This window comes from Podarcis pityusensis (assembly GCF_964106645.2).
Source record: "Podarcis pityusensis genome assembly, chromosome: 12".
NCBI classification, from domain to species: Eukaryota; Metazoa; Chordata; class Lepidosauria; order Squamata; family Lacertidae; genus Podarcis; species Podarcis pityusensis.
Genome location: NC_138037.1, coordinates 14,337,947 through 14,362,957, shown reverse-complemented (window position 1 = coordinate 14,362,957; position 25,011 = coordinate 14,337,947). Strand labels below are relative to the sequence as shown.

Below are 25,011 nucleotides of genomic sequence, written 5' to 3'. Positions count from 1 at the left end.
TAAAAAATAAAAATTTTATTGGGTTTTTGATAATTTTATACATATAAAGCATAACCATTTCAAACATTAAAATACAAGGTTCTTTTGAACCTTCGGACCTCCTTCCTTCCCTCCATGGGTTCCATGTTTAAGTTTAAATTTGCTGCATCTTTTACCATTATCCATCTATTATATAACCATAATTACCATAAACAATTCCACATTACAAGTGTCATTACATACCTGCCAAAGATTTTAACTGTCTACAGTGGTCTTCTAAATAAATTACAAATTTACCCCAGTCTTTAGAAAATACTTGACCTTCCTGGTTTCAGATCTGCCCCGACAGTTTCGCCATCTCCGCATACTCCATCAGTTTCATCTGCCATTCTTCTTTTGTTGGTATTCCTGCTTCCTTCCATCTCTGGGCTAGTAGCATTCTCACTGCCGTTGTTGCATACATAAAAAGTCTTTTATCTTCTCTTGGTAACTCTCCACCTATTGTCTTCTCTAGAAATGTCAACCTGATCACACTTATTTGAAAGGGACGGGAAAGAACTCCACTGTGTTTTAAAGCTCCTTGTAAATTGTGCAGTGCAGGCCAGAAACTTCATAAAACATCTCTTGCTTTTTTGTTGTTCCATGGAAAACTCAAAAAAGCAGCAAATGCAGGCAATAATTTAGACTGATCCTATGTCCAACTCCACACTGCAAAACGTGTCTTTGTTGGCTTCAGGCATTCTCTCAAGAATTAAAAAAAGCCACCTGTTTAACACATGGCTACAAGTTTTGGCTTAAATATTTGAACCATTAATCTGCTGCATTCATCTTGATGTTCCTACGATCTGGGGGAATTCCAGATCACATCCATATTGCTGTAATGCATATATGTATTGGGATGCATAAGTAAAAAGAATCATAGAATAGTAGAGTTGTAACATATCCCAAGTGTTATCTAGTCCAACCCCCTGCAATGAAGGAATCTCAACTAAAGCATCCTTGACAGATCACCATCCAACCTCTGATTAAAATTTCCGCCCTCCCTTCCCAACAGGTGGGCGGGGTGTGCAACACCGAGCGGGCTTGCCTGGTCCGGTGCTTCTGTATTCAGAACCAGGAAGGAATTTCCCCTGCATTGGCAGGTTTTGCCTTCCCCGTAGCATTTTGTCACAACTTTGGCGGTTTTTAGTCCTTGGCAAGGTATCCTTTAGTCTACCTTTGAGTTGGTGGGGGAAAGGCATTTCATGCACCCTCACGCAGCGGCGTTTGCAGGGCCCGTTAAAGGGTTGGTTGTGGGAGTCCCTGGCCCTAGAGCGGCAGCATGTAGGCCAAACTCCTGGCTGAGATAAGGTGGGAGGGCACGCTGTGTAAGTTTGTGCTTTACAGTCCCCTCCCACTGCACCGCATTGCCCTGCACATCCTCAGTCCCAGACAGGCTGAGAGGGTTACGTGCCAACGCCTATGCCAAATTTCCCACATTCTGAAGTTAAATAAAGTTGTGACCAATTTGAACCCATACTTTGGTCTCTGGTCTCATTCTCTGGTGGGGAGGTAGGCTCCATGAACGGGGTTCAGCGCGTGTGCTCGCAAACCTCCAAGAAGGAGAGTCCAACACATACCAAAGGAGACTGTTCCGCTGTCAAACAGTTTCTTACTGTCAGAAAGTTTTTTCAGTCTTCTCTTTTCCAGAGTAAACATTCACAGCTCCTTCAACCATTCTTCATACGGCTTGGTTTCCAGACCCTTCATCATCTTGGTTGCCCTCCTGGCCACAGTCAAATCCAGCCTATGTTAGACAAGATATTCAGTTTGGAAGATAATTTATTTTTAAAAGCTTAGGTCAGAATTATCTCCCTTAACTGCAGATGGTTACAAGGAGCAGGCTGACTCTAAAAAAGATGTTGGGGATGCAATATGAGAAAATAATCATTTTCAAGGTTGCAAGGTAAGATTAAGTGAACAGAGATACTGTAAAAATACTTTGCTAAATATCACTCCGGCTGTGGGGCAAGTAGGGCCTTGCTTTTTCAATACTTTCAGATCTGATGGGCTCTGCTTGCATTACTACAGGAATGTGGTATCTTTGAGAGATAGGGCAACTTTTGAAAGGCTCATTCTAAATCCAATTATCAGGCAAAAGATTATATATATAAAAGATTATAAATGTGGCTTTAATAGAATTCAAAATAAAGATGCAGTTGTATTTGGAAAAAAGAGAGCTGGGTATTGATTATTATTTTTTTAACAATGCCTGATTTTGGTTAGCAATAGTGCTCAGAGAATAACATGGTGTGTGAACTTTGAAGAAAACTATTACAATTCATACTATAACTGGCTCCTTATGCCCTCTAGCTTAAAAAAAATCTACAAGATTGTCAGGGAACTGCCATCAGTACTGGAGGGGGAGAGCAAAAGCCAGAGGGATTCCAGAGGGCGTCCAGGGATCGGGAGGAGCAGCCCATCTTCTGGGGAAGAGAATCAGCGTAGCACCAGTGGAGAAGGGGGGCAGATGGGGGAAGCGGCGAGGTGGTCTCATGACTCCTTGCCTGGGACCAGCAGGGAGAGTAGGGGTCCTCCGTTGCCCACGCCCTCCCTGCGCAGAAGGCTTCCGCGCAGAGAGGGTAGGCGGAGACTAGGCGTCAAAGAACTTCTTTGCTGGAAGAAATTTAAGAAACGCCCACTGACGGATTCTACCAGCGATTGAGTCAGCCACGGGTGAGTGGCTGTCCGGACAGAAAAAGGTTCACTTTGGCAACACAGCCAGGTGTTTGCACCCAGCCGGGGAGATAGGTACCTGCTTACGCACGAGCAACCCCTAGAACCATTACAAAGATGAAGCATGATAAATGCAGGTGCTGGGGAAATTTAGCAGATTTGTTGTGTACGTTCTGGAGCTGAGCAAAAATTATGCAGTAGCAGTTTTCCATTTTTAGCAAATACTGGAAGGCATTAAAAAAGGTAAATATTGGAAGGCATTATATGTATCCTAAACCAGCAGAACTTCTGCTGAACTTAATTGAATACGCCCTTGAAATTGCAGAAGGTAAGGATTTAGACATGATTATTAACTAGAAGCAGCATGGTTCCTCAGCTTGGAATAAAGATAAGATTCTCTGTTAGGTTATTTAATTACAGTATTCTTCAGGCATGCAAATCATATCTTGTGAGGGAGTATGTGCTAAGCTTGGTCCCTTCTGTTCGCCTGGCTCCCCCAAGTTAGACAGTGAATATCTGAAGCAGCAGCCTCAAATTCCAGGGTACTAAATCACACAGGAAGTCCATAGACCTGCAGGAGGCTCCCCCACTTCAGATGTCTCTGTTGACAAATGAGCTTAACTCTTCGTCTTTTGGAATGGCAAGGTTATAATTTGTGCATTTGAAAGACAGGTGTCCTACCTTTCAGTTATAAGAGAATATATATGATAAAATTAAATAACATCAACAACAAAACACAAAAGGACTTTGGTTACCGTCACTATTGATTGCTTTGCTCTTTCCCCCACTAAGAAGCTTGGCAGATTGAATGTCTGTCTTTCGGTCTAACCATATACTGTATTCCAATTTCAATTTTTAAAAATGACACAAAAGGAGTTTGAACATTTTAAGCAGCAACTGAAAAATGCACACCTGATAAGATTATCACATAGTTGCTGTTCAGAAGAACACACCAGTCACGGCAAAGTCAACACACCTAGCCAATCCTTCTTGTGTGCACGGGGCACATTCTATGAATGCCCAAGAGTTTCTTATTACATCTCTATTTTTGAAGTAGCATCCGCCATATTGAGTAATGTTCCAGACAGACTCAAGCAGGTACCCGGTGTAGAGCAGTGGGTCTCCAGCTGTTCTTGGACTACAGCTCCCATCATCCCTAGGTAGCAGAACCAGTGGTCAGGGATGGTGGGAATTGCAGTCCAAAACAGTGGGAGACCCTAGTTTGGGAAACACTGGTGTAGAGCAAGGGGAGCTCCCAATGTTGTTCGACTACAACTCCCATCAGCCCCAGCCAGTATGGCCAATGATGAGGAATGATGGGAGTTGTTTTCCCACCATCTAGAGGGCACCATGTTAGCTAGCCCTGGAGTAGAGACCAAGGCAATGAGAAAAACCAATGGCCTGTTGGGAGCCTGGCCAACAGAGGCAACTAAGGGTCCAATCAAGATGATCTAGCCCACTATATTTCGTCTTGAGTGGCAAGTCAAAGCATAGCTCCAGTCCAAAGCACAGAATAGACCTCCATCCTTTTGGCTAGATGTCTAGTTATACTTTCCGCAATGTGGCATGTAGGTCCCCTTCTCCTCCCGTTGTGCCCGTCACTATTCCACACTCCTCTTGCATCGTTTGTGGGTGTTTATCTGAGTTGTTTATAGTGGAGGATGAAAGATTTGAAACTGGACTTGTTTATTTAGCAATTATTATGGAAAGTTGTTGCATGGAAACTGTAAACACGGGCATGCATTCATCTTAGGAGTTTGGCAAAGAACAACGCACATGTCTGCTTCTGGGTCAGCAGAAATAAGGGTTAAAAAAAAGAAGACTTTTTTCAATGAAAAAGAAAAAACCAGGACTGCAATCCCACAACTGTGGAAACGAGGGGCGGGCAAACTCAAAAACATTGGTTCATGTTTTTTAAAAGTAAGCAAGCACCCCTCTTTAAAAAAAAAAGTAGTTGGCAAAACGTTTCTTTAGTATTTCAGAATACTCAAATACTTTACTAAGAGAAAGCTTTTTAAAAAACAAATAAAAAACCCCACCAAATTAGCGATTCACACCCATCTTCTCTGTTGGTTCCCTGCGCCCCCTTCCCTACCTAAAAAGGAAAATAAAAATAACCTTTTGTTCTTGAGGCAGGGGTGGGGGCTACAGGCAGTGGGCTAGTCTCAATGTAGCAGAGGTAGAAAACAGGATGCTGTTGGACTGCCACTGCTGGGGCTATCAGAGAGAGAGTAAGCATCAGTCAGGTACCCTCCTCCATCATGCAGCCCCATGACTTGTTGAACTACTATCTGCTGAACTTTGTATCTAAGAACCTGCGATGTTGTATCTGATAACCTCACTGCCTGATTTATCCCCCCTCCTCCCTCCCAATACATTTTCCTTTTGTGCTGTGCTTTTAGATTGTAAGCCTGAGAAAAGGGACTGTCTTATTTCTGATCTTTGTAAGCTTGCAAGAGTAAAAGAAAGAAAGAAAGAAAGAAAAGAGGAGCATTTAAAGGTTTTTTTTAAAAGTTTTAAAGAAATGAATACAGTGGTACCTCGGGTTAAGTACTTAATTCGTTCCGGAGGTCTGTACTTAACCTGAAACTGTTCTTAACCTGAAGCACCACTTTAGCTAATGGGGCCTCCTGCTGCTGCTGTGTCACCGGAGCATGATTTCTGTTCTCATACTGAAGCAAAGTTCTTAACCTGAAGCATTATTTCTGGGTTAGTGGAGTCTGTAGCCTGAAGCGTATGTAACCTGAAGCGTATGTAACCCGAGGTACCACTGTAAAATAGAAGCTAGCTATCCCAACTTAGACAACATCATAAAGTTGAAACAAAACGATTCCCCTTCCCACTTTTTTTTCTTTTTTGCCTTGTCTGCTTAATGCACAGGATGAAGTGAAATTATTCAGATTAAAGCCATTTAAACAAAGAGGCAGCATGGTGATATCAGCCAACAACTGTCTTGGCTCCATAGCAAAGAACAACTCTTCAACCTGTTGCCAGAAGAGAAGACACGCGCACACACATATATCCTGGCTGCCTCCATCTCCCAAACGAAAAGACTTGACTTCCTTTTCCATTCTCTTTAATAGACTAATAAATCATGTCGTTTAAGTGAAGCTTCCCATTAACGCAGAAGCCAAGTGTATTGCTGCAATATGGACATCAGATTGACCCGGATTACTTGTTCTATAAAGAATGATATATCACTCAGCTCAGCTGCTTTGCAGCCAAAGGCATCGGCAGACGTGCGACCTTATGACTCCATCAACTATTCACATATTTATTTTCATGCACCACCTTTCATAGATTAGGCTTTGTGACTAATGTTTCACTGGATGCAGAGTGGAGGCTGATCAAATCGAGGCAAGAAACTGAACCGGATCCCTATCGCCAAACTCTAGAAGCCAAACTGTGTTGGTTGTAATCAATGTCTTCAAATTTGGGGCAGATGAGAGAAAATTGTTAAGCAAACATTGTAAGGGGCCCCTGACCATTAGCTCTAGTCATGACCGACTCTGGGGTTGCGGCATTCATCTCGCTCTATAGGCCGAGTGAGCCGGTGTTTGTCCGAAGACAGCTTCCGGGTCATGTGGCCAGCATGACTAAGCCGCTTCTGGCGAACCAGAGCAGCGCACGGAAACACCGTTTACCTTCCCGCCGGAGCGGTACCTATTTACCTACTTGCACTTTGACATGCTTCAGAACTGCTAGGTTGGCAGGAGCTGGGACCGCGCAACAGGAGCTCACCCCGTCGCAGGGATTCAAACCACTGACCTTCTGATCAGCAAGTCCTAGGCTCTGTGGTTAAACCCACAGCACCACCCGCATCCCACAAACATTGTAAAGGGTAGGTTAAATATTCAGAAAGAAGTAATGAGGTAAGCAAATGTTTCCCATCAGTGGGCGAGTGGGGGAACCAAGTGTACAACTATTGACTGCAGAGTTTTGGATGCTTTCCTAGACAGCTTCTCCGTGCACCCCGAGTGATATATTTGGTCTGCAAGCCAACAACTGAGGTGAGGAATCAGATGCCGTTCAACGCCAACTTCCATTAGCTTCAAACAGCATGGCCAGTGGTCATGGCAGCTGTAATCCAACAACATATGGAGGGCCACAGGTTCCCTGCCCCTGTAGGGTAGCCACAACCTTCCAGTAATTTCTTAAAAGATCTGGTCAGAAATTTCACAGGTGAATCTTCTTGATAGGAGGAATCACCTGTTCAATATCACATTGTTTCTAAAAACTTAAAAGGGCAGATATCTAGCCATGCATGAGACATGGAGACCCTGGTCTATATTTGTGTGTGTTTTCCATCTTAGAGTTCTAAGCTCCTGTTCCCTTAAGAACTTTCCAGCAGGCAGAACTTCCACAGGCACAGTACTTCCCACACTAGACTATACAAAATGAGCCATCTGTCTTTCATCTCTCTCTCTCTCTCTCTCTCTCTCTCTCTCTCTCTCTCTCATGCAGCTATCAAAAGGCACTGGTGTTTAGCAACTGCACTTGGATCAATGGGCAAAGATTCTAAACACTGGATTATCTAGGTTAGATTTTTATTTATAACATTTCCCCACCCTCCTTGAAAAGGGAAACAGAGGAACACCACTGCAAAAGAAGGAACCAAAGAGAGAAAAAGGAAACAGGATAATGAGAGAAAGGGAGCCCTTAACCTGCTCATGAAAGTTCATCATGTTCTAGATATGAGTACATTATTTAGAACATGAACAATGGTCAAGAACTTCATTGGCATTCGTGATAGGGCTGTGCATAGACCCCTCTGCCCTGTCCTGGGACCCCAATCTGGCTTTCCCAGTCATGCTGCCCCATGCTGCCCCAGGACCATACATCCAGCCCCAGGTCAGACCCCAGTTCAATTTGAGAGGAGGGTAATGTTTAGGATGTTTAAACTCTATTTAAATACACAGGTGGGGAGAGACTGTGTAAGTAGCAAGAAACACACATTTCATAGTTCTTCGTTTTATAATGTTGTGCACTGATTTAAGACCATTAGTACAGGAAAACAGTGCATAATAATAATAATAAATCAATAATGTACCAAGCATGTAACTGAGGTAATTTGTTTGTCCATTAGCTCAGTGATAGAGCATATATATTGTAGCAGCCTCAAACGCAGCATTGTTTGGGAATTCTAACAAACCCAAAAATCAGTCTGGTTTTGAAAGGTTCAGGCCGCCATCTTGGCTTGAAATGATGTTCAGTTGTATCCAAGCATAAACAAAAGCATGCTCCTTGATCTACATGGAACCTCCAAGTAAAATAAAAACAGTCATGATATTTAAGAGATGTCCCAATGCACAGTGATCAAAGAAACAACTTTCAAAGATAATATACTATCTGCTTCTATGGCCACAGGTAGTATGCCTCTGAATTCCAGCTGCTCTCAAACGCAGGTGGGGATAAAGTTGTTGCACCCAGGTTCTGTTTGTGGACTTCCCATGAACATTTGGTTGACTACTGCTGGACAAGATGGGCTATTGGCTTGATCTAGTAGAACTCTTCTTATGCTCATACATTGCTTCTTCATGTAGAAAACCCAGTGAAAGGACCTCAGCAAGCAGCCTTGAGAAAGATCTCTGCTTGAGGCTTGAGCGGCTGTTGTCAATCAAACAGATAGTCCCAGGTTAGACGAACCAGTGAGCTGACAGTGTAAGTTAACTTCCTAAGAGTCCTATTTGATCACTTTTGCTTGCTTGCCTTCAGATTTGCTGTGCTCTGGGAAAGCACAGTCTGCTTGGGAAGAAAAACATTATCTGGCGACACCTCTGCCAACCAGCATGCCATAGATTGGCAGGATGCCTTGATGGAATTGGCACTCTAGGCACACCAAGGATCAAAGTAGGGACCTGATCAGAAAGAGGTGCAGCCAGTCACATGTCTCATGCATTTCGCTGCATGCTCAAAGCACCCTGCAGCACAAGCAAAGCAGTCTGGAGAGGGAGGCAAATGAAATTACCTTCAGCGCACCATAAATCTGGAACAAGGCTGACGTCAGCACCAGGCATCTCTGGGCAACTCTGGGCAACTGCTAGGGTCCCAAAGCCCTGGAAGGGTCTGCTATCAAGGCCTGTTCTGCCTCCCCGTTATTTATAATTTTACTTGTCATGAACTCCTAACATGCCTGTGGGGCATTGTGGAAGGTGAAAGGGATGGCGACTCAGAATTGCTCAGTGCACTTCCACCACAGCCAGGCAAGCTGTCAGAGTTCTCACTGTCTTCCATAGTCCACAGACACCAGAGGACACTGTTCTGAGAGACCCCTTTTCCTGAACCTGATTCTGATCTGGAATTCTCTCTGCACTCAATGTGCATTTCTCTTCTCGTCTCTCCGGCGCAAGGCCAGAAAAATGGTGTCATCTTTCATGACAAAGTAACTGGAGAAGGGGGTTGAGATCTACGCCAGACTTGTTGCCACACCCCACATTCCTCCTCTTCCTCCTCAAATACTTCCATTCCATTACTGACGTCTTTCAGTGCGAACTTGGACACTTAGCAAGAACAAAGGGAAGAAACAGAAATTATGTGCATACAGATACTTTCCAAATATTTGGATTCCTGCATAGCTTTTCTTATGCGGAGCTCACCACTGGTCAGACCTTCCAGGATAGCTTGTGAATTAGCTCCTTTTTGATCTTCCAAATGTAGTTTTTGACTTGAGAGTTATTTCCCCTATTTTGGGATGTGGCTAGATTTCTTGTCGTTAATGAGGATCCAACGCTGAAATAGGGCACATAGTGCAAATCTCCTGAGTGTATGGGTAGGGAACAAGCTTTTATACTCTCATGCCAGCCAGCCAATCTAGTTGCAATAAGCCAGCTCCAGTCAGCCAGCATTGGAAAAAGAGAATGAGGCTGCGTACCAGGGCTGGCCCTATCGTGAGGCAGATGCTCAGTGGCGTGGAAGGGACAGAGCTGTGTGTGCCATATGGTGTGGCCTGCCTTGTACCTGCTACTCTAGCCTGCTTCCCTCAACTGTAGTGGAAGATCCATTCCTTTCACTTGTATTGGAGTAAGATTAAACTAGCAGTCAAATTGGCTTGGGGAAGGGTGCCATCTTGCCCTTCGCTTCAGGCATCAAAATGTCTTGAGCTGGCCCTGCTGCAGACACACTGTAATTTAAAGCTCATGGCTTCCCCCCCCAAAGAATCCTGGGAACCATAGTTTGCTCCCCACAGAGCTGCAGTTCCCAGCACCCTTAACAAATCACAACTTTCAATGTGCTTTAGATGTACGGTGCAGCTGCCACAAATGGCGTCAAGAACATTGGCCCTCAGAAGTGAATGTCAAGTGATCTGTGCATTGCGTGGCTATTCCCTCCCCCCCACAGGTGGAATAAATGAAGACAACGGACACAGAGTTTTAGGTTAATGGGCGAAAATGGCCACAACTTTATTGATTACAGGAAAGAAGGGTATTGGCTTTAGGCATTGGCCCCTAACCGACTATCCGGTCTAACCGGGAAGGGTTAAACACCAACAGGGGGAGCCACCCGAGATGCATATCCCTAGGCGCTCCCCGAGGGGTTACCGCTCGGGGGCGCGCTTTAGGCCCTAGCCTCCGTAGGTTTCGGACGAGGCGTCGCCCCTCGGAGTCCTTTAACGAACTACCCTTCAAGAATTGGGGGAGGTGATGGCGTTCCTCCCCCCCAACCTCATCTGCATGACAATACCCCGGCCAATGCCTACCGCCACCGAGCCGCCAGCCGGCTCGCCGCCAGTACCCTCAGACCTGTAACCAATCCCTAACGCCCTGAAAAATATCTGCCAACCAAATATCATTGCCAGCATCAGATAGATGCACGCCATCCCAGCGATAAAGCATTTCCTTGTCAAACCGTATGCACGGGTGCTGAATGACCTGACCACCCAATGCGGCCACTCTACGTGCCACCGTGCGCTCCACAATCCTCCTAGCTTTATTCACCGCCACGGGTTTCTCTGCATCCCGCCAACATCGCCTTTCCAGCAAAGATGACCAAATTATTGTAACGTTTTCATGGGATGCCATCAACAATTCCAAGTCACTGATAATGTTCCACATCAAGTCCACCCCTTTCCTATACGCCAGGTCGTTCTCGCCCAGTTGGATGACCAAGGCACTGGGTGGGCCCTCAGCAGCGATTTTCCTGGATACAACTGGGAAAAACTCTTCCCAACGCATACCCCTCCTAGCGATCCATGACAATTTGACCCTGCTGGGTAGCCGTAGCTCTTTATCCCAGCCCCTTTGTTCGGCGCGCCGCTTTGCCCAATATACGATGCTGTGGCCGAGGATCCACAGTCGAACCACACCAGTACCTGAAATGAGAGAATCGGAGAACCAGATCAGGAGGAGTGCCCGGGGGAAAGCTGAGGGGAATTTAGAAGGGCTTCCGGATGTAACCCCGGTATGCGTTAGATTTCCAGCGCCCCAAGTCCATAATTCTTTCTGCCGGTAGACCCATATGGGCGGCGGTGGTCGCCGCCCCAATGCGAAAGGAGTGCGCGGCGTACTCCTCCTGGGGAAGCCCGATGGCAGCAATTGCCTTGCGCATGACCCTCGTGAACTGTTGCTTTGAGAGTGCGGAACTGTCGGAATGTAAGAAAAAGGGGCCACTAGACTCTGGTCTTACACACAGGTATTTTCTGGCATCCTTTACGGGGCAAGGGCCCGCCTTTTGAGTTGCCTGGAGGCGAACCAAGGCTCCCTTGCCAAGCTGATCAGTCTTCAAGCTACGGATTTTTAACATTACATGTGCACTGTCCACAGTTACGTCCTCCAACAATAGCCCCTTAGAGGCCGTGCGGTCCTCACAGACCACTTCGCCTATGCGTAGGGCGCCAAAAAATGCGAAAGAAAACGCTGCTGAAAATAATTTGGCTTCATATCTCGACCAACACAAGGCCCTCAGCTTCCTACGGATTTGGGTGAGTATATCTAAAGTTATGGGCCTTCTCCTGTCCTGGCCGTGAGGCCTGGACCTGCGCCAGCCCTCAAGCATCTTCCGTACCACGAAATGCGAACAGGGATCAACGGAAAATAAAGTTTTAGAAAAGAAGGATATAGCTGCTGAATGAATATTGAGGGTTTTGGGGGCCCGTCCAAGATCTCTAAGGTGGACCAAATACTCTATGACTTCCGACTTGGACGGTGGCCTGCCCGGCTTGAACCGCTCCTTTTTGATGCGGAAGGATGTGAAGTCTAGCCATGCCTTATTATACGATCTCAGGGTAGAAGGCGCTAGCGCAGACAATACTCCCTTTATTGCTTCTCGTTGCCAATATTCCAGAGGTGCTCCGGGAATGGTTGCGGCTGCTGCTGCGCATCCGGCGCCAATGAGTGAAAGCGTTCCATCTGGAAACGAGATAGAGCATCCGCGATGTTATTATCAATACCAGGGACAAACTTGGCTGAAGCGTGAAGGTTCAACCGCAAGCAGGAAAGGACAAAGTACCGTAAAAGGGACGCTACTCTGGGTGAACGTGACGATTGTTTATTCAAGACTGACACGACCGCTAGATTGTCCGTCCAGAAACAGACTCTATGGTTTTTAAACTGGTCTTCCCATAAGTGGATTGCAACTACGATGGGAAAGAATTCTAAGAATGTCAAGTCCCGTAGTATTGGTTTACCTTGCCAGGAGGAAGGCCAGTGCTGAGCACACCACTGGCCCCTGAAGTACACCCCAAAACCCAAGGACCCAGCCGCATCCGAATGTACTTGGAAATCTGACTGCAGCGCCAAACTATCCTGCCAAAGCGATATGCCGTTGAAACCATCCAGGAATTGCAACCAAACAAGGAGGTCCGCCTTTACTGCCTTGGAAAGGCGTACCCTATGATGGGGTGATCGTAAGCCCGTGGACAGCTTTGCTAGGCGGCCGCAGAAGGGACGGCCGGGGGAAACCACACGGCAGGCGAAGTTGAGGTGCCCCAGGAGGGATTGGATTTGCCTCAAGGTGACCTTCTTTAAAGGCAACATTTGGCCGATGAGCTCTCTAAGGGCCACCAATTTCTCGGCTGGTAAGCGCGAGGTTTGGGCTACGGTGTCAAGTTCAATGCCCAGGTATGTCATGGTAGTGACCGGACCCTCAGTCTTCTCGCCTGCCAGAGGGACCCCCAATTCCCTAGCTAAGGACTCGAAAGCCAGGAGGAGGGACCTGCACTCCTCAGCGTCACTTGCCACCAAAATAAAATCATCGAGATAATGACCCACCCCTAGAGTGCCAGTTCTAAACTTTAGGGCCCATTCCAAGAATGTGCTGAAGGTCTCGAATGCAGCACAGGCAATAGAACAACCCATGGGCATTGCTTTGTCAATGAAGTAAGCTCCCTGGAATTTGAAACCCAACCAGCGGTAGTCTTCCGGATGAACCGGGAGTAGGCGGAATGCCGACTCAATGTCGCATTTTGCCATAAAGGCGCCCCTGCCAAAACTCCGCACCAACCGCACGGCTTGATCGAAAGACGAATACTTCACCGTGCACATTTCTTGGGGAATGGCGTCATTAACTGAGGTTCCTTTGGGATAGGACAGGTTGTGTATCATTCTAAATTCACCGGGGGCCTTCTTTGGGACAATACCGAGCGGGGAGATATGAAGCCCTTCGATAGGCGGAGTTACGAATGGACCGGCCACCCTCCCGGCTGTAATCTCCTTCTGTATTTTTTTTTGTCGCAATGTCGGGCCTTTCAAGGACTGATTTCTGGTTAGGGGGGCAACTGGAATTGGGTGTGAAGGCAACCGGAATTCTAAAACCTTCAGAAAACCAGGGGAAAAGGGGCGAGCCAGGGCTGCCCCGACCTTAAGTGGCCTTACTAAGGCCCGCCCCTGCCGCCAGCCGATTGGCTGGCGCCACAGGGGATGCTAATTGGGGGAATCCCTGAATCCCAGCCTCGCGGGGGCGAGTGTGGGCGGGGTCGTGATCCCACAACCCCCCCTCCTGACGATCGGAAGGGGCATTCTCATGGGCATTCAAAGAATCATAGAAATGTAGAGTTGGAATAGACCTCAAGGGTCATCTAGTTCAACCCCCTGAAATGGAGGGATCTCAGCTAAAGCATCCATAACAGAGGACATCCAACCTTTGCTTAAAAATCTTCAATGAAGGAGAGTCCACAACCTCCTGGGGAAGACAGTTCCACTGTCAAACAGCTCTTACTTTCAGAATTTTCTTGTTGTTGTTTAGTCGGAATCTCCTTTCTTGCAACTTGAAGCCACTGGTTTGAGTCCTACCCTCCAGAGCAGGAGAAAACAAGCTTTCTCAATCTTCCATGTGAGATCTTTGAAGATGGCTATAATATCTCCTCTCAGTCTTCTCTTTTCCAGGCTAAGCATACCCAGACCTTTCAACCATTCCTCATAAGGCTGGATTTCCAGACCCTCGATCATCTTGGTTGCCCTCCTTTGCACACGTTCCACCTTGTCAACATCCTTCTTAAATTGTGGTGCCCAGAATTGGGCATTGTGGTCTGACCAAGGTAGAATAGAATGGGACTATGATTTCCCTTGATCTGGACCCCATACTTCTTCACACTGTGCTTCAATACAATCATTAATTATACTTGTCATTCTTGTATCCAGTTCTCCAAGCTCCACAGAAGGACAGTATGCAGTGGCAGACTTTGGGATTTCAGCAGCGCACCTTTGCGGTGCCAAAATTCGGCGCTTCCCTCTTCTCGCCTTCCATTGTTTGTCATTGTTGCAGTGCACCCTGTGACGTCCTCTCAGCTCAGTGGCCGGTCGTGCTCCCCTAAATCCACCTCAGGCCTGTCATCCCATTTGACCTCTTCAACAACCACCCTTTTCTTGCGAGGAATCCTATTCGGAATAAGGGAATTTCCCTTAAAAAAGGGAAACGTTGACAGCTATGACCCAGAGAGATGTAAGCTAGGCTGCAGAATGGAGAGAGAGTGTGTACCCCTCATACGTTTGAAGGGCGTAGCCATCAAATAAATAAATAAAAACAACTGGCACATTGTGCCAGAGATAACTTGGCTCTGCCCCCCCCCAACATAAAACCTGCTCCCCTAAAATAAATCCCGGCTATGCCCATGGAAGCACCCCATAAGGAATCTCACAAACTGTAGTTTACTCCTCACAGAGCTGAAATTCCCAGCTTTCTTAACAAACTACATTTCCCAGCTGTTTTGGGGAGGGCGTTGTAGTCCAGTAAATTACCTATCCCTGCCCCTAATCTTAAGAAGCCCAACCCCAGAATAAAAATGTAAAATGCATCACCTGTTGTATTTCTGCCTGACGCGCAGCACGCAAGCAGCAACTCCAGGGCGCCAATGGAAGAACCAGATGGGGGGGGGGGAGAAGGAGGAGGAGGAGGAGGAGAGGCAGGAGAAAGCCGGAGGCGGAGAGGAGGAGTCCTGGCTGGGTGAACAGTAGCGCGCAGCCCAGCGTGCCGGGGAGCCAGTCTGGGCTGGGAGGCGACGGAGGCAGGAGCCGCAGTCCGGGCGACGAGGGACCGGGGACGCGTGCTGCCAGCGAGAGGCGCGGCGGGAGCTGCCCACGTGCGCGCCCGCGGAGTCAGCTGCGCGCCAGGAGACGGGTAGCGCCCGCTCGGCGACCTTATGTTTCTGCTGGGGGGTCTCTGCAGCTTCGGAAGCCCGCGACCCCCGGCCCCGGAGAGCTGATCCTGCCCCTCCGGCACTTGGCTGGGATGAACTTGCCGGCTCTTCTCTTCTCGATCGGTTGGTGGACTTTGGGGCTGGTGAGTAACTCTGGGTTTCTTTGCTTTCCTGTGTCCCCCCATCCCACCCCACCCCACCCCTCACCTGGGTGCTGATATCATAAAGCGGGGTTAGTCTCTGAGCATGTGCAAAGTACCTTTCCCGCCGTTCATCGCTGAGCAGCCACAGGACGCGCGGGCTCCCACGGCGACCCTTTATTTAAAAAGGACACAGTGAATAATTTCTCTTTTCTCTCCCTACCCTGCGTTCATATGATCCCCTCCCTGGGTGACTGCTCTTTTTAGGCTATAGGTGGCCCTCTGTTCTCAAATCGATCCACTTGGATCTTTAACATCGCCAGTAACAACAGAGGAGCATAGAGCAAATTCCATAAAATTGTGGGACGAAAGTGTGAGCTCGTTCCCAGTGCTGACTTAGCATGGGAGTCCCCACTGCAGGTGTGACTGGGTGGAAATGGGTCAGAAATGCTCAGCCGCACATGTGAAATATTCCTGGACTTAGGATATAACAGCATTGCTGCTTCACTCATTTAGGCAACAAAGTGTGTGGGACTCACTCACCCTCTCTAACCTCCCTGTTTGATAGGCTGGTAACTAATTTGTTGTAACGGATCTTAAGCCCAGTCATGAAAGCAGGTGAATTTGCTTGAACTCTTAAGCATTGTGGATTGTGAGAGGGCAATGAATTGTAGCAATAAATGCTTCACTGCAGATATGACAGGCAAAGCATGACTGAAAAGCAGATTCACTTTTGGATGGAGAGAGGAACCTAGTAAGAGCTCAATATTTCAGCATTATAGAAAGAGAAGACATCTTCCACCCACAACCGTGGCAGGACTATAAAGGATGAAGTACAGTATCACCCATAATTCCTCTGAGGTGTTCCCTGCCTCTGTAAACTTCTGGATCTTACCGTAATTCATTGAGAAAGATCAGGACAAAGCAGACAGCATGAATTAGTCCTGTCACTGCTGTAAACAGAAGTATTCCTGATGGCGATGCCTCCAGTGCTATTCACGCAGTCAAAATAGCCTCCAGGCTAAATATTACCCTCAAGATAATTTTATGCAGATTGGTTTCCCCCTGCAACAAATGTCAAGTCTTTTCTCGTCAAAATCAAAATTATTAAGGAATGCCAAATATGTGAAGTCCCCGCCCCCATTTTTTTCAATACAGTGGTACCTCGGGTTAAGTACTTAATTCGTTCCAGAGGTCCGTACTTAACCTGAAACTGTTCTTAACCTGAAGCACCATTTTAGCCAATGGGGCCTCCTGCTGCTGCTGCTGCGCCGCCGCTGCACGATTTTGGTTCTCATTCTGAAGCAAAGTTCTTAACCCGAGATACTATTTCTGGGTTAGCGGAGTCTGTAACCTGAAGCGTATGTAACCTGAAGTGTATGTAACCCGAGGTACCACTGTAGACATTTATAGCTGGAGTGGAAATTCTAGCCTGTACTATTAGTAATTTTGAACATGAAACTTGTGTCTAACAATGATAATTATGGATCAAGTGCTCCAAAGTTCAAAAAATAAAAATAAAAAAGGCAGTCTTGATTTTGCCATGCTGTCTGGGAACCATATCTATGCCACCTTGCGTTTTGTGACAGAAGAAAAGCATGGGTATAAGTGTAAGAACATACATAATAAATACTTGTGTTTTGCCACTGCACATCAGGAAGCAGCTGCAGGTGGGTATCTTAATATTAGTGCAAGGAATGTGAGACTCACCTTGCAAAGTTTCTGGGACATACAGTCCAGTTCACGCATCTCGTATACCAACACCCAGTATTGGACTTCAAACATTGTTGCACCTAAATCAAAAAGACAAAACAATGCCTACTGGTTTTGATTATTATTTTTTTAATGATGGACAGAAATGGAGGAAGAAAAAAAATATTCCCCCTTTGAACCTCCTGCTTTGTGGTACTTCATGGCAAAGCCACTTCATTAATGCATGGTCTTTCTAATCTTAGAAATGCTTTTGCACGTCCCTTTCAAATTACTAGTCGGGAGGAAAAGCCTTGGGGGCTGCTGCAGACATTATAGTTTGCATGCAGAAATCAGTCTTATTACTTGGAAGTGTGTTGCAAGTGTGTGTTTTTTCCTCTTGAGCTTGTTGACCAGACATTGGCTAGTAAGGACAAAAAGAATAGTCATACAATTTTCTCTCCATTCTATTCGGAGTCCCTTCTTTCCCCTACATCATCACCTCCTTCTTCCAAAGAGCTCAAGGTGGTTTATCCTTGTGTTTATCTTCACAACAACCCTATGAGGGAAGCATAGAATTGTAGAGTTGGAATATGTGTGAATGCTGCTGAGAAGGACAGAAAGTGGTTTTTTAATCAACAGTTTAGTTTTTTATTGAATGCACTCACCACTTTAATAGAAACAGCCCTTTAAACTTCACCCATGGAAAACGTAAAAGGCAGGCTGCCCCAAAGCATTCAGTACTCCTTAGAGGTTCTGAGACATTTTCTTTGCAGACCTCAAAGAAAAGTTATTCTACACCCTCCTAGCCATGACTGCAGTGCTTTTCTGATAAGGGATTTTACTTCCCCATCCCAACGTTTTGGCATGCATGCCTATGCTTGTGTTTATCAATAGGATTCATGTATTCACAAATCCACACACTTTTCTTTTCACTGTTCAGTAAAATGAACAGTGTGTCAATAGAAAGCTTCGGATTAATAGGATTTATTGAGTTTATCAATAGGATTCAAAGGTAAAGGGAATTTTTTAAGGGTATTTTTTAAAAAAAATAAAATACAGGAATATATAATATGCCCAAAGGAAGCTAATGTTTAAAAATGCATGGCTTCTTGTTTTAAGCTTTATATCTTCCTGTTTGCTCTTTTGGCTTCTTCTTGCCTCCTAGATTTCTGCTTTGCTCTTAACTTTCTTTTCAAATCCTTCCGATATCTCCCTCCCACTTTCTCTCCCATGTGATCATTTGCACTCTGGAAAACATAGGGCAAACCCTGGATGAGGAGCTGTTTTGTAAACAGAAGCATGTGTTTGCAATCACAGGCATCATGCAGAAGAAGGGCAGCTCAGTGGCAGGACATCAGCTTTGCATCCAGATTCAGCTCCCCAACATGTCTAGGTAGAACTGGGAACGACTTCTGTCTCAAACCAGGGTGCCACTCAGCATGGGCAGTACTGAGCAAGATGGACCAGTGGTCTGACTCGGGAGACAGCAGCCTCCTGGGTACTTGCCAGAAATAAAGCAGTTTGCTGAGTGCTCCTGCAGAAGCAAACCCATGTATATAATGTGTGAAGTGACCCAAATCCCTTGTCTGGGTAAAGGTAAAGGACCCCTGACAGTTAAGTCCAGTAGCGAATGACTCTGGGGTTGCGGCGCTCATCTCGCTTTATTGGCCAAGGGAGCCGGTGTACAGCTTCTGGGTCATGCGGCCAGCATGACTAAGCCGCTTCTGGCGTAACAAGAGGAGCGCACGGCAACGCCGTTTACCTTCCCGCCGGAGAGATACCTATTTATCTACTTGCACTTTGATGTACTTTTGAACTGCTAGGTTGGCAGGAGCTGGGACAGAGCAACGGGAGCTCACCCCGTCGCGGGAATTCGAACCGCCAACCTTCCAATCAGCAAGCCCTAGGCTCAGTGGTTTAGACCACAGCGCCACCCATGTCCCTAAGTTATATTATGTAGCTTGGCTTTTTAACTCCTCTATTTTCACGTGTTCGCTTTCCCTTCTGTTTTATAATGAACATGTGGAGCTGCTTTCTAGTGAGGTCATTGGTTTGTTTAGCCTAGCATTCCTTATTCTGACTGGATCTTGGAATGCCATATGGGTGAATCATCCCTGTGAGTCCTCATCCCTCTATCAGTCCTCTGCAAAGGTTTATGCCACACAACACCTGTGTGTGTGTGTGTGTGTGTGTGTGTGATGCCCTAAGAAAAAAATGCAGGCAATGTTGTTACTCTGACACAGCAGTTTTTCCACATTCCTGATTCCTGACTGTTTTATTGCAACATACTATAGGATCAAGTCTTCCAGGACTTGGAAGTAGTTAAGTGTGATTTATCCAACTGCTGTTTTGCCAGGCTAATCTCTATATTGTTCCAATTTTAGTATATGTGCTGCCGAACTGAGCACTATCGAACTGCTGTTTAATTCGCACATCAGGTGGAATTGCATAAAAGGATCTTGCAGCAGCAGGGAACCACCTGTTATTAACCAAGCTTGGTAAATGATGCCAGTTAAAAATGTTGGATTGTTTCCAAATTGCTTATTTTCCCTATCCCTGAAAGGTGTTTTTTCTTTTTTTACAATAGTGAACTATTAATGGCTGCAGTTCATCCTATGCGATGGCTTGTAGAATGCCAATTTGTATTCCCTACTTTCCAAAATCATCTTTTTTTTCATAAATGTGCATAAGGAAATAACTCCAGACTCCAAGCACGCAACACTGTGAATTCATTAGATCACTTGGTGCCTAAAGGCCTTTCATAAAGTGTGTATGATTCAAACGGGCTTATTTGTTGGAAAATGAACGCTTTTGCAGAATGCAGCACGCCTGGAATAGAGGGGGGGGGCATTGCACATCTTCTGCAATTTCCGCAGCTGATGTATATCTTTCAAACAGGCAGCCTGAGCTTCACTGCTAAATCACTGTTTAGAGAACATTTAAATCATGTGATTTAAAGATTTTAAAAAAGAATATTTTTAGACATTTGTTTAATCGACAAATGATAAACACTGAGAATTAAAGTTCACTAGTGGTACACAAAGCTGCATCTATGTTTTGTTTTGTGATTCTCATAAGTAATCTTAATAAGAACCTGCAGGATCAGGCCAATAATCTACCTACTCCAGCATCCTGTTCTCACAGTGGCCAACCAGACGCCTGTGGGAAAACTTGCAAGCAGGATGTGAGCAAGTCGTATTCAGAAGCGTTACTGCCTCTGACTATGAATTTGTCTAATCCTCTTTTAAAGCCATCCGCATTGCTGGCCATCGCTGCTTTCCGTGGGAACGAGTTCCATAGTTCATCTGTTGCATGAGAAAGAAATATCTTTTATCTGCCCTGAATCTTCCAAACTTCATTGGATGCACACAATTTCTAGCCCCATGCAAGATGGAGAAAAACTATTCTCTGGACACTTTCAGCCCTAAAAGGAACTGGGCCACACATTAGAACATTGTGGTCCAAGAAAGATACTTGGAAAAGGAAACTAGCATTAGAAACCACTATTTTTTCATGGTTGCCATACTTTTTTCCTGGCACTGCACCTGTGCATAAATATAACAAGGCTTATATATTTAATGTTATGGCTGAAGCCCAAATTGTGGTTAATCTCAGTCTACACTGTTTAGAAGCTGGCTTGTTTCAATACATTATAGTTAAGACTAACCACTGTTTGTTGGGTTCAGATAATGATGATGATGATGAATTTCATTTCTATACCACTTTATATTTCCAAGAAAAAATCTCAAACATGTCCCCAGTCCCTGTGGCAATGTTGATGGAAGGGCAGGGAGGAAGAGTATGTGAGCTCAGGTAGAGGCTAGAATTGTTCTTGTCACAATAAACCATGGTTTGGTTGCGTATTGTGGTACTTTAACGCAGGGGTCAGCAAGCTAAGGCCCATGGGCTGGAAGAGGCCGGTGGAGGTCATTTGACCAGCCCCCGAGCTGCCCCCGAACTGAGTTGCCCGTTCTCAATCTGCGCTAAACCGGCGCATGGGGACTCACTTCTGTGGCGCCAAAAATTGCGTCTGCGCAGACACAGATCCTAAAAATCGCAGGCGCACGCGCAATTCAGCCCACAGAGGGAACTCCGTGGGACTGATCCAGCCCAGGCAAGATACACCTTGCTGACCCCTGCCTTAACGCAACCAATGAACCATTCCAGTTCAGAAGAATAATTAATACAAAGAGTAACAGAAATGCTTGCACATTACAGTGGGTTTTGCCACTGCACAGCACTTAAGAAATAAGATGTACGAGGAAAGGGGAGAAGAATAAAAAGTCGTCACGTTATAATTTGTGATACTGTACTTTGTTCTTATCACGCTAGATGGGTTCTCTTCCACCCTGCTCCATAGTTAGCCAGGTTCTCTTTTGATGACAAAAATGTACATTTCCTTCATTTATAATAATGTTCCAAGTTGCTCTGAAAAGCTGTGAGTCACTTCAATCAATATTTTCAAATATCCCTGTGGTGACTAGTGATTGCCAACTGTAGTGGCATTGTTCACTGGGGAATGTTCAAGGCAGCAATCAAGGATGTTTCTTTGTACAGAAGAGTGCGGTTTTCAAAGTTCCCATTGACATTGCTTGGGAGTCACTAGGCTGCCAACATTTAAAGCCCAGTTTGGGGAACCTTAGGTGCTGACAACGTAGTAAACGCAGCAGTTAAGAGACTGAATGGTGAACCAGAAAGTCAGTGGTTTGAATTTTGTTTCTGTCCTTGTGTCTTTAGCCACAATGCCTTGACCTCAGCCCCCTGGGAGATACCCTGTGGCCACTACTGGCACCTGGTTGTGGAGGCCAGAGCTCAAACAATGGCATTAATGAGCCTCAGTGGAAACTGTTAAACCAGAGATGGTCCTCTGCTGAGTCAATGCTTGCAGCTGGATCTTCCTTGTATTCCCAAGTAAGGTTGGTCCTCCCAAATAGATCTTTCCTTCCAAGTAGACCTCTGGTGACAGAGCCTTCTGGAAGCCAACTAGGCTATGCACTGGGTCTACCTTTGCTCCTGAGGCCTAGAGGGTGATGCAGACTTGGGTGATGAATTGAGGACTTGGGATAAGGTTGGAGGAGTTATTGAGGGGCCTAGGCGAGGCATCCCTGTAATGGGATTATTCAGGCTACCTTGGACAGCAGCTGGTTCTTCCATATCTTTGTTTGGAGCTGTGCCCCGTGCCTAGAGTGATTTCCCTAGGATCTGGGCTGGAGAAGTTAATGACTCCCTGTGGTCAAGGAGTGTGTTGCTTTACTAACTTTTTCAACCTGCAACATTAGACAATTACCCATTAAAATGAAAAACCACAGCCTTCATAGCTGGTTATCACTACCTTCTTAGCACGTCAAGGATTCCTCAGTTTCTGCTATAGAACTAAAATACATGTTTTGACACCAGTGGTTGTTTTCAGGCCAAATGCCATTGGGTTGTGCCCAGTGCTAGCCTTACTCAGAGTAGTCCCATTGGAATGAATGAACATCTTGATGTAAACTGCTTTTTCGGTAGATTTCATATATTTTGGTATGCATCGTGATTTGCATGTAAATTGTTATTTCTTTGCTACATGTACCTTCTGAGGAGTAATGATATATTCTAATGACACTTGGAAGCAAAGGGTCTGTTGGTTAGGGAGATTGAGTTTTGTTTCAGTCAGTCAGTTTATTTGTTACAGTGGTTCTCTGCACGTTTGTTTGCTGAGTGAGGGTAATAGTGTAATGCAATTGTATCGGCATACTTTATTCAGCCTATAACTTCCAGTGCTAATGTATTTACTTATTCTTGAAAAACCTAATAAAAATGATTAGCTGTGCTTAGTGTTATGAATATATTTAAGTCGTGTCCTTTGTTCAATTTAACAGGTAAATGGGATTCACCCGGAATGCAGATTGCAGCTGGAGCTTCATAAAGAGGAAATAAAGTGCATGGAACTTTTAAAAAATGCCAAAACCGTGGGTTTTAAAGGTAAGAAGACAACTTAGAGAGTGAAAAGAAAAGAGTGATTCAATCGTGTAGTCTTGCAAATAAGTCCACAAAAGCTACTGGCCTGCAAATGAAAGGAGCCTGTTAAGATTCTCGTAGCCTCCATTTCCATGTTGGCTGAAAATGAACGGAAGGTCCCTTCTCATGGCCAGCATTGACATGGGACAGGGTTATCCACCACCCCCTCTGCCAGCCTGCTGTATTTCCATGATTACTTACTGTAATTAGTAAATTACTTTTATTTTATTCCATTACATGTAAAATAAATGTACAAAAACAAATGTAAAAATACAAAAATATCAGAAGTGACACATCCATTCTCTTAAATTTGTCAACAAAACCAGAAGATGTGAGGGGACATCTGTTGGTAGAAACATTTAGATGTCCCTATTTCCTGCATACGGTGCCACAGTGTCCTGGAAGTTAGTTGTGCTGATATAAATGATAGAATCTGACTACACAGTATAAAAAATGTTATGGGTCTTCTAAGCCTTTGGAAACCTTTATATTTTCTGCCCTTGCCAGGTTCCATTCACTTTCATACCACAGAGATATCTGAAGGTCTTCCACTTTTGTGCTGTGGATATCCTAGCTGCTACCAGAAGCCACAACACTAATTCTTTAGCTTGCAGTTTTTGAATATGACCATCTCATATATTTAGAAGTGAGCGCTGTGGGATCATTTGTCTGGTAGTCTTTGAGACAGTATATACCCATTAGACCAGAACTCTTTCACCAGTGGACACTCCCACCATAAATGAAAAGACATTCCTAACGCCCCAATGATGACATTCTGCCCCTCCAAGGGCAGGAGCAATGGGGAGCAGCAAATAGCACAATAGTAGGTCCCTTATGGGAATATCGGAAGCTGCCTTGTACCAAATCAGACCATTGGGCCATCTAGCTAGAGTTGTCCCTAACAGTAGGGCGCTTTAGGCAGGCGCTTTAGGTGGCAGATAGCTGAGGGGCAGGCAGCAGTAAGGTGTTGGAGAACAACTGTGTGTTGAGCAATTTGTTCTGTGCCTCTGAGGTAGCCTTGGTGGAAGATGTTGTCCCATCATCAGTGCTGAAATCAGATTAAAAGTTGGTTTTGGTCCATGGAAGAAGGTGGGTGATGCCGTCTTCATCAAATTGAGCTCGCCCTGCATATAGTTCAGTACTGTCTACACTATAGTTTTTCAACCTTGAGTCTACCAGATGCTGTTGTACTACAACCCAATCATCCCTGACCTGTCTGAGGATCATGGGAGCTGTAGTCCAGTAACTGTGGCTGAAGAACTTAGTTGTGGGGCTATATTTAGACTCTGCAGGATTTCCTTGCACTACGTGAAGATGTTTGGATTTTTTAAAATGATAAAATGTCTTATGGGGCAATGATTACATTTTTAAGATGAGGAGAAAGGGCTTGGAAGGAGGTAGCTGATTCCATTCCTTTCCTGTCTCTGCTTTTAAAACAATTTTCACTATGGCTTTAAGTGCAGTGGAACAGAAGATTATCAAAAAGCAAATACAGAAGTGAAACATTTCCCACAAGCCAGTGCCTCAACCAAGGCCATCTGCTCACAGTGTAAATAAATGATCTTTCATTCTTCTCAGTAGGGAGACAATAAATACAGCAAAGGGTTTGAAACAGAAAAGTAAACACATATCTGCCTGTAAAAGAAAATGGATCAGTAGCAATGAAATGAATTAGACTGGGTGCTGTGAGTCAGAATTTTAAAAGAGTCTGTTATAGGATTTTTTTTTAATTGGCAAGGATATCTTTTATTTGACAAGGATTATAAGGTTGCCAGCCAATTGGAAGGGTGGGTTGAGAGCCAATACAAGCCTGCAGGTTCCTTGCAATCACAGAGAAAATGAGAAAGCCTAATTGCTGTGCTGGTTTATTTTATTTATTTTCAGTTTAATTGTTGTATTTATATTCAGTAGCCCTGTAAA

At 45.3% G+C, this 25,011-nt stretch overlaps 1 protein-coding gene and 1 long non-coding RNA gene across 2 annotated transcripts in view; one reads left to right on the top strand and one right to left on the bottom strand.

The window, feature by feature from the left end:
- The window catches only part of LOC308459224, a 300,770-nt gene that overhangs the window by 216,205 nt on the left and 59,554 nt on the right, over positions 1 to 25,011 (bottom strand). The window lies entirely within an intron of this gene.
- The window catches only part of VIPR2 (vasoactive intestinal peptide receptor 2), a 52,198-nt gene continuing 42,309 nt past the window's right edge, over positions 15,123 to 25,011 (top strand). Inside the window, exons 1-2 of the mRNA XM_080974190.1 lie at positions 15,123 to 15,405; positions 22,953 to 23,055. Of these exons, the coding sequence (XP_080830316.1) occupies positions 15,355 to 15,405; positions 22,953 to 23,055 (154 nt within the window). The 5' untranslated portion in view covers positions 15,123 to 15,354. The remainder of the gene's footprint in view (positions 15,406 to 22,952; positions 23,056 to 25,011) is intronic.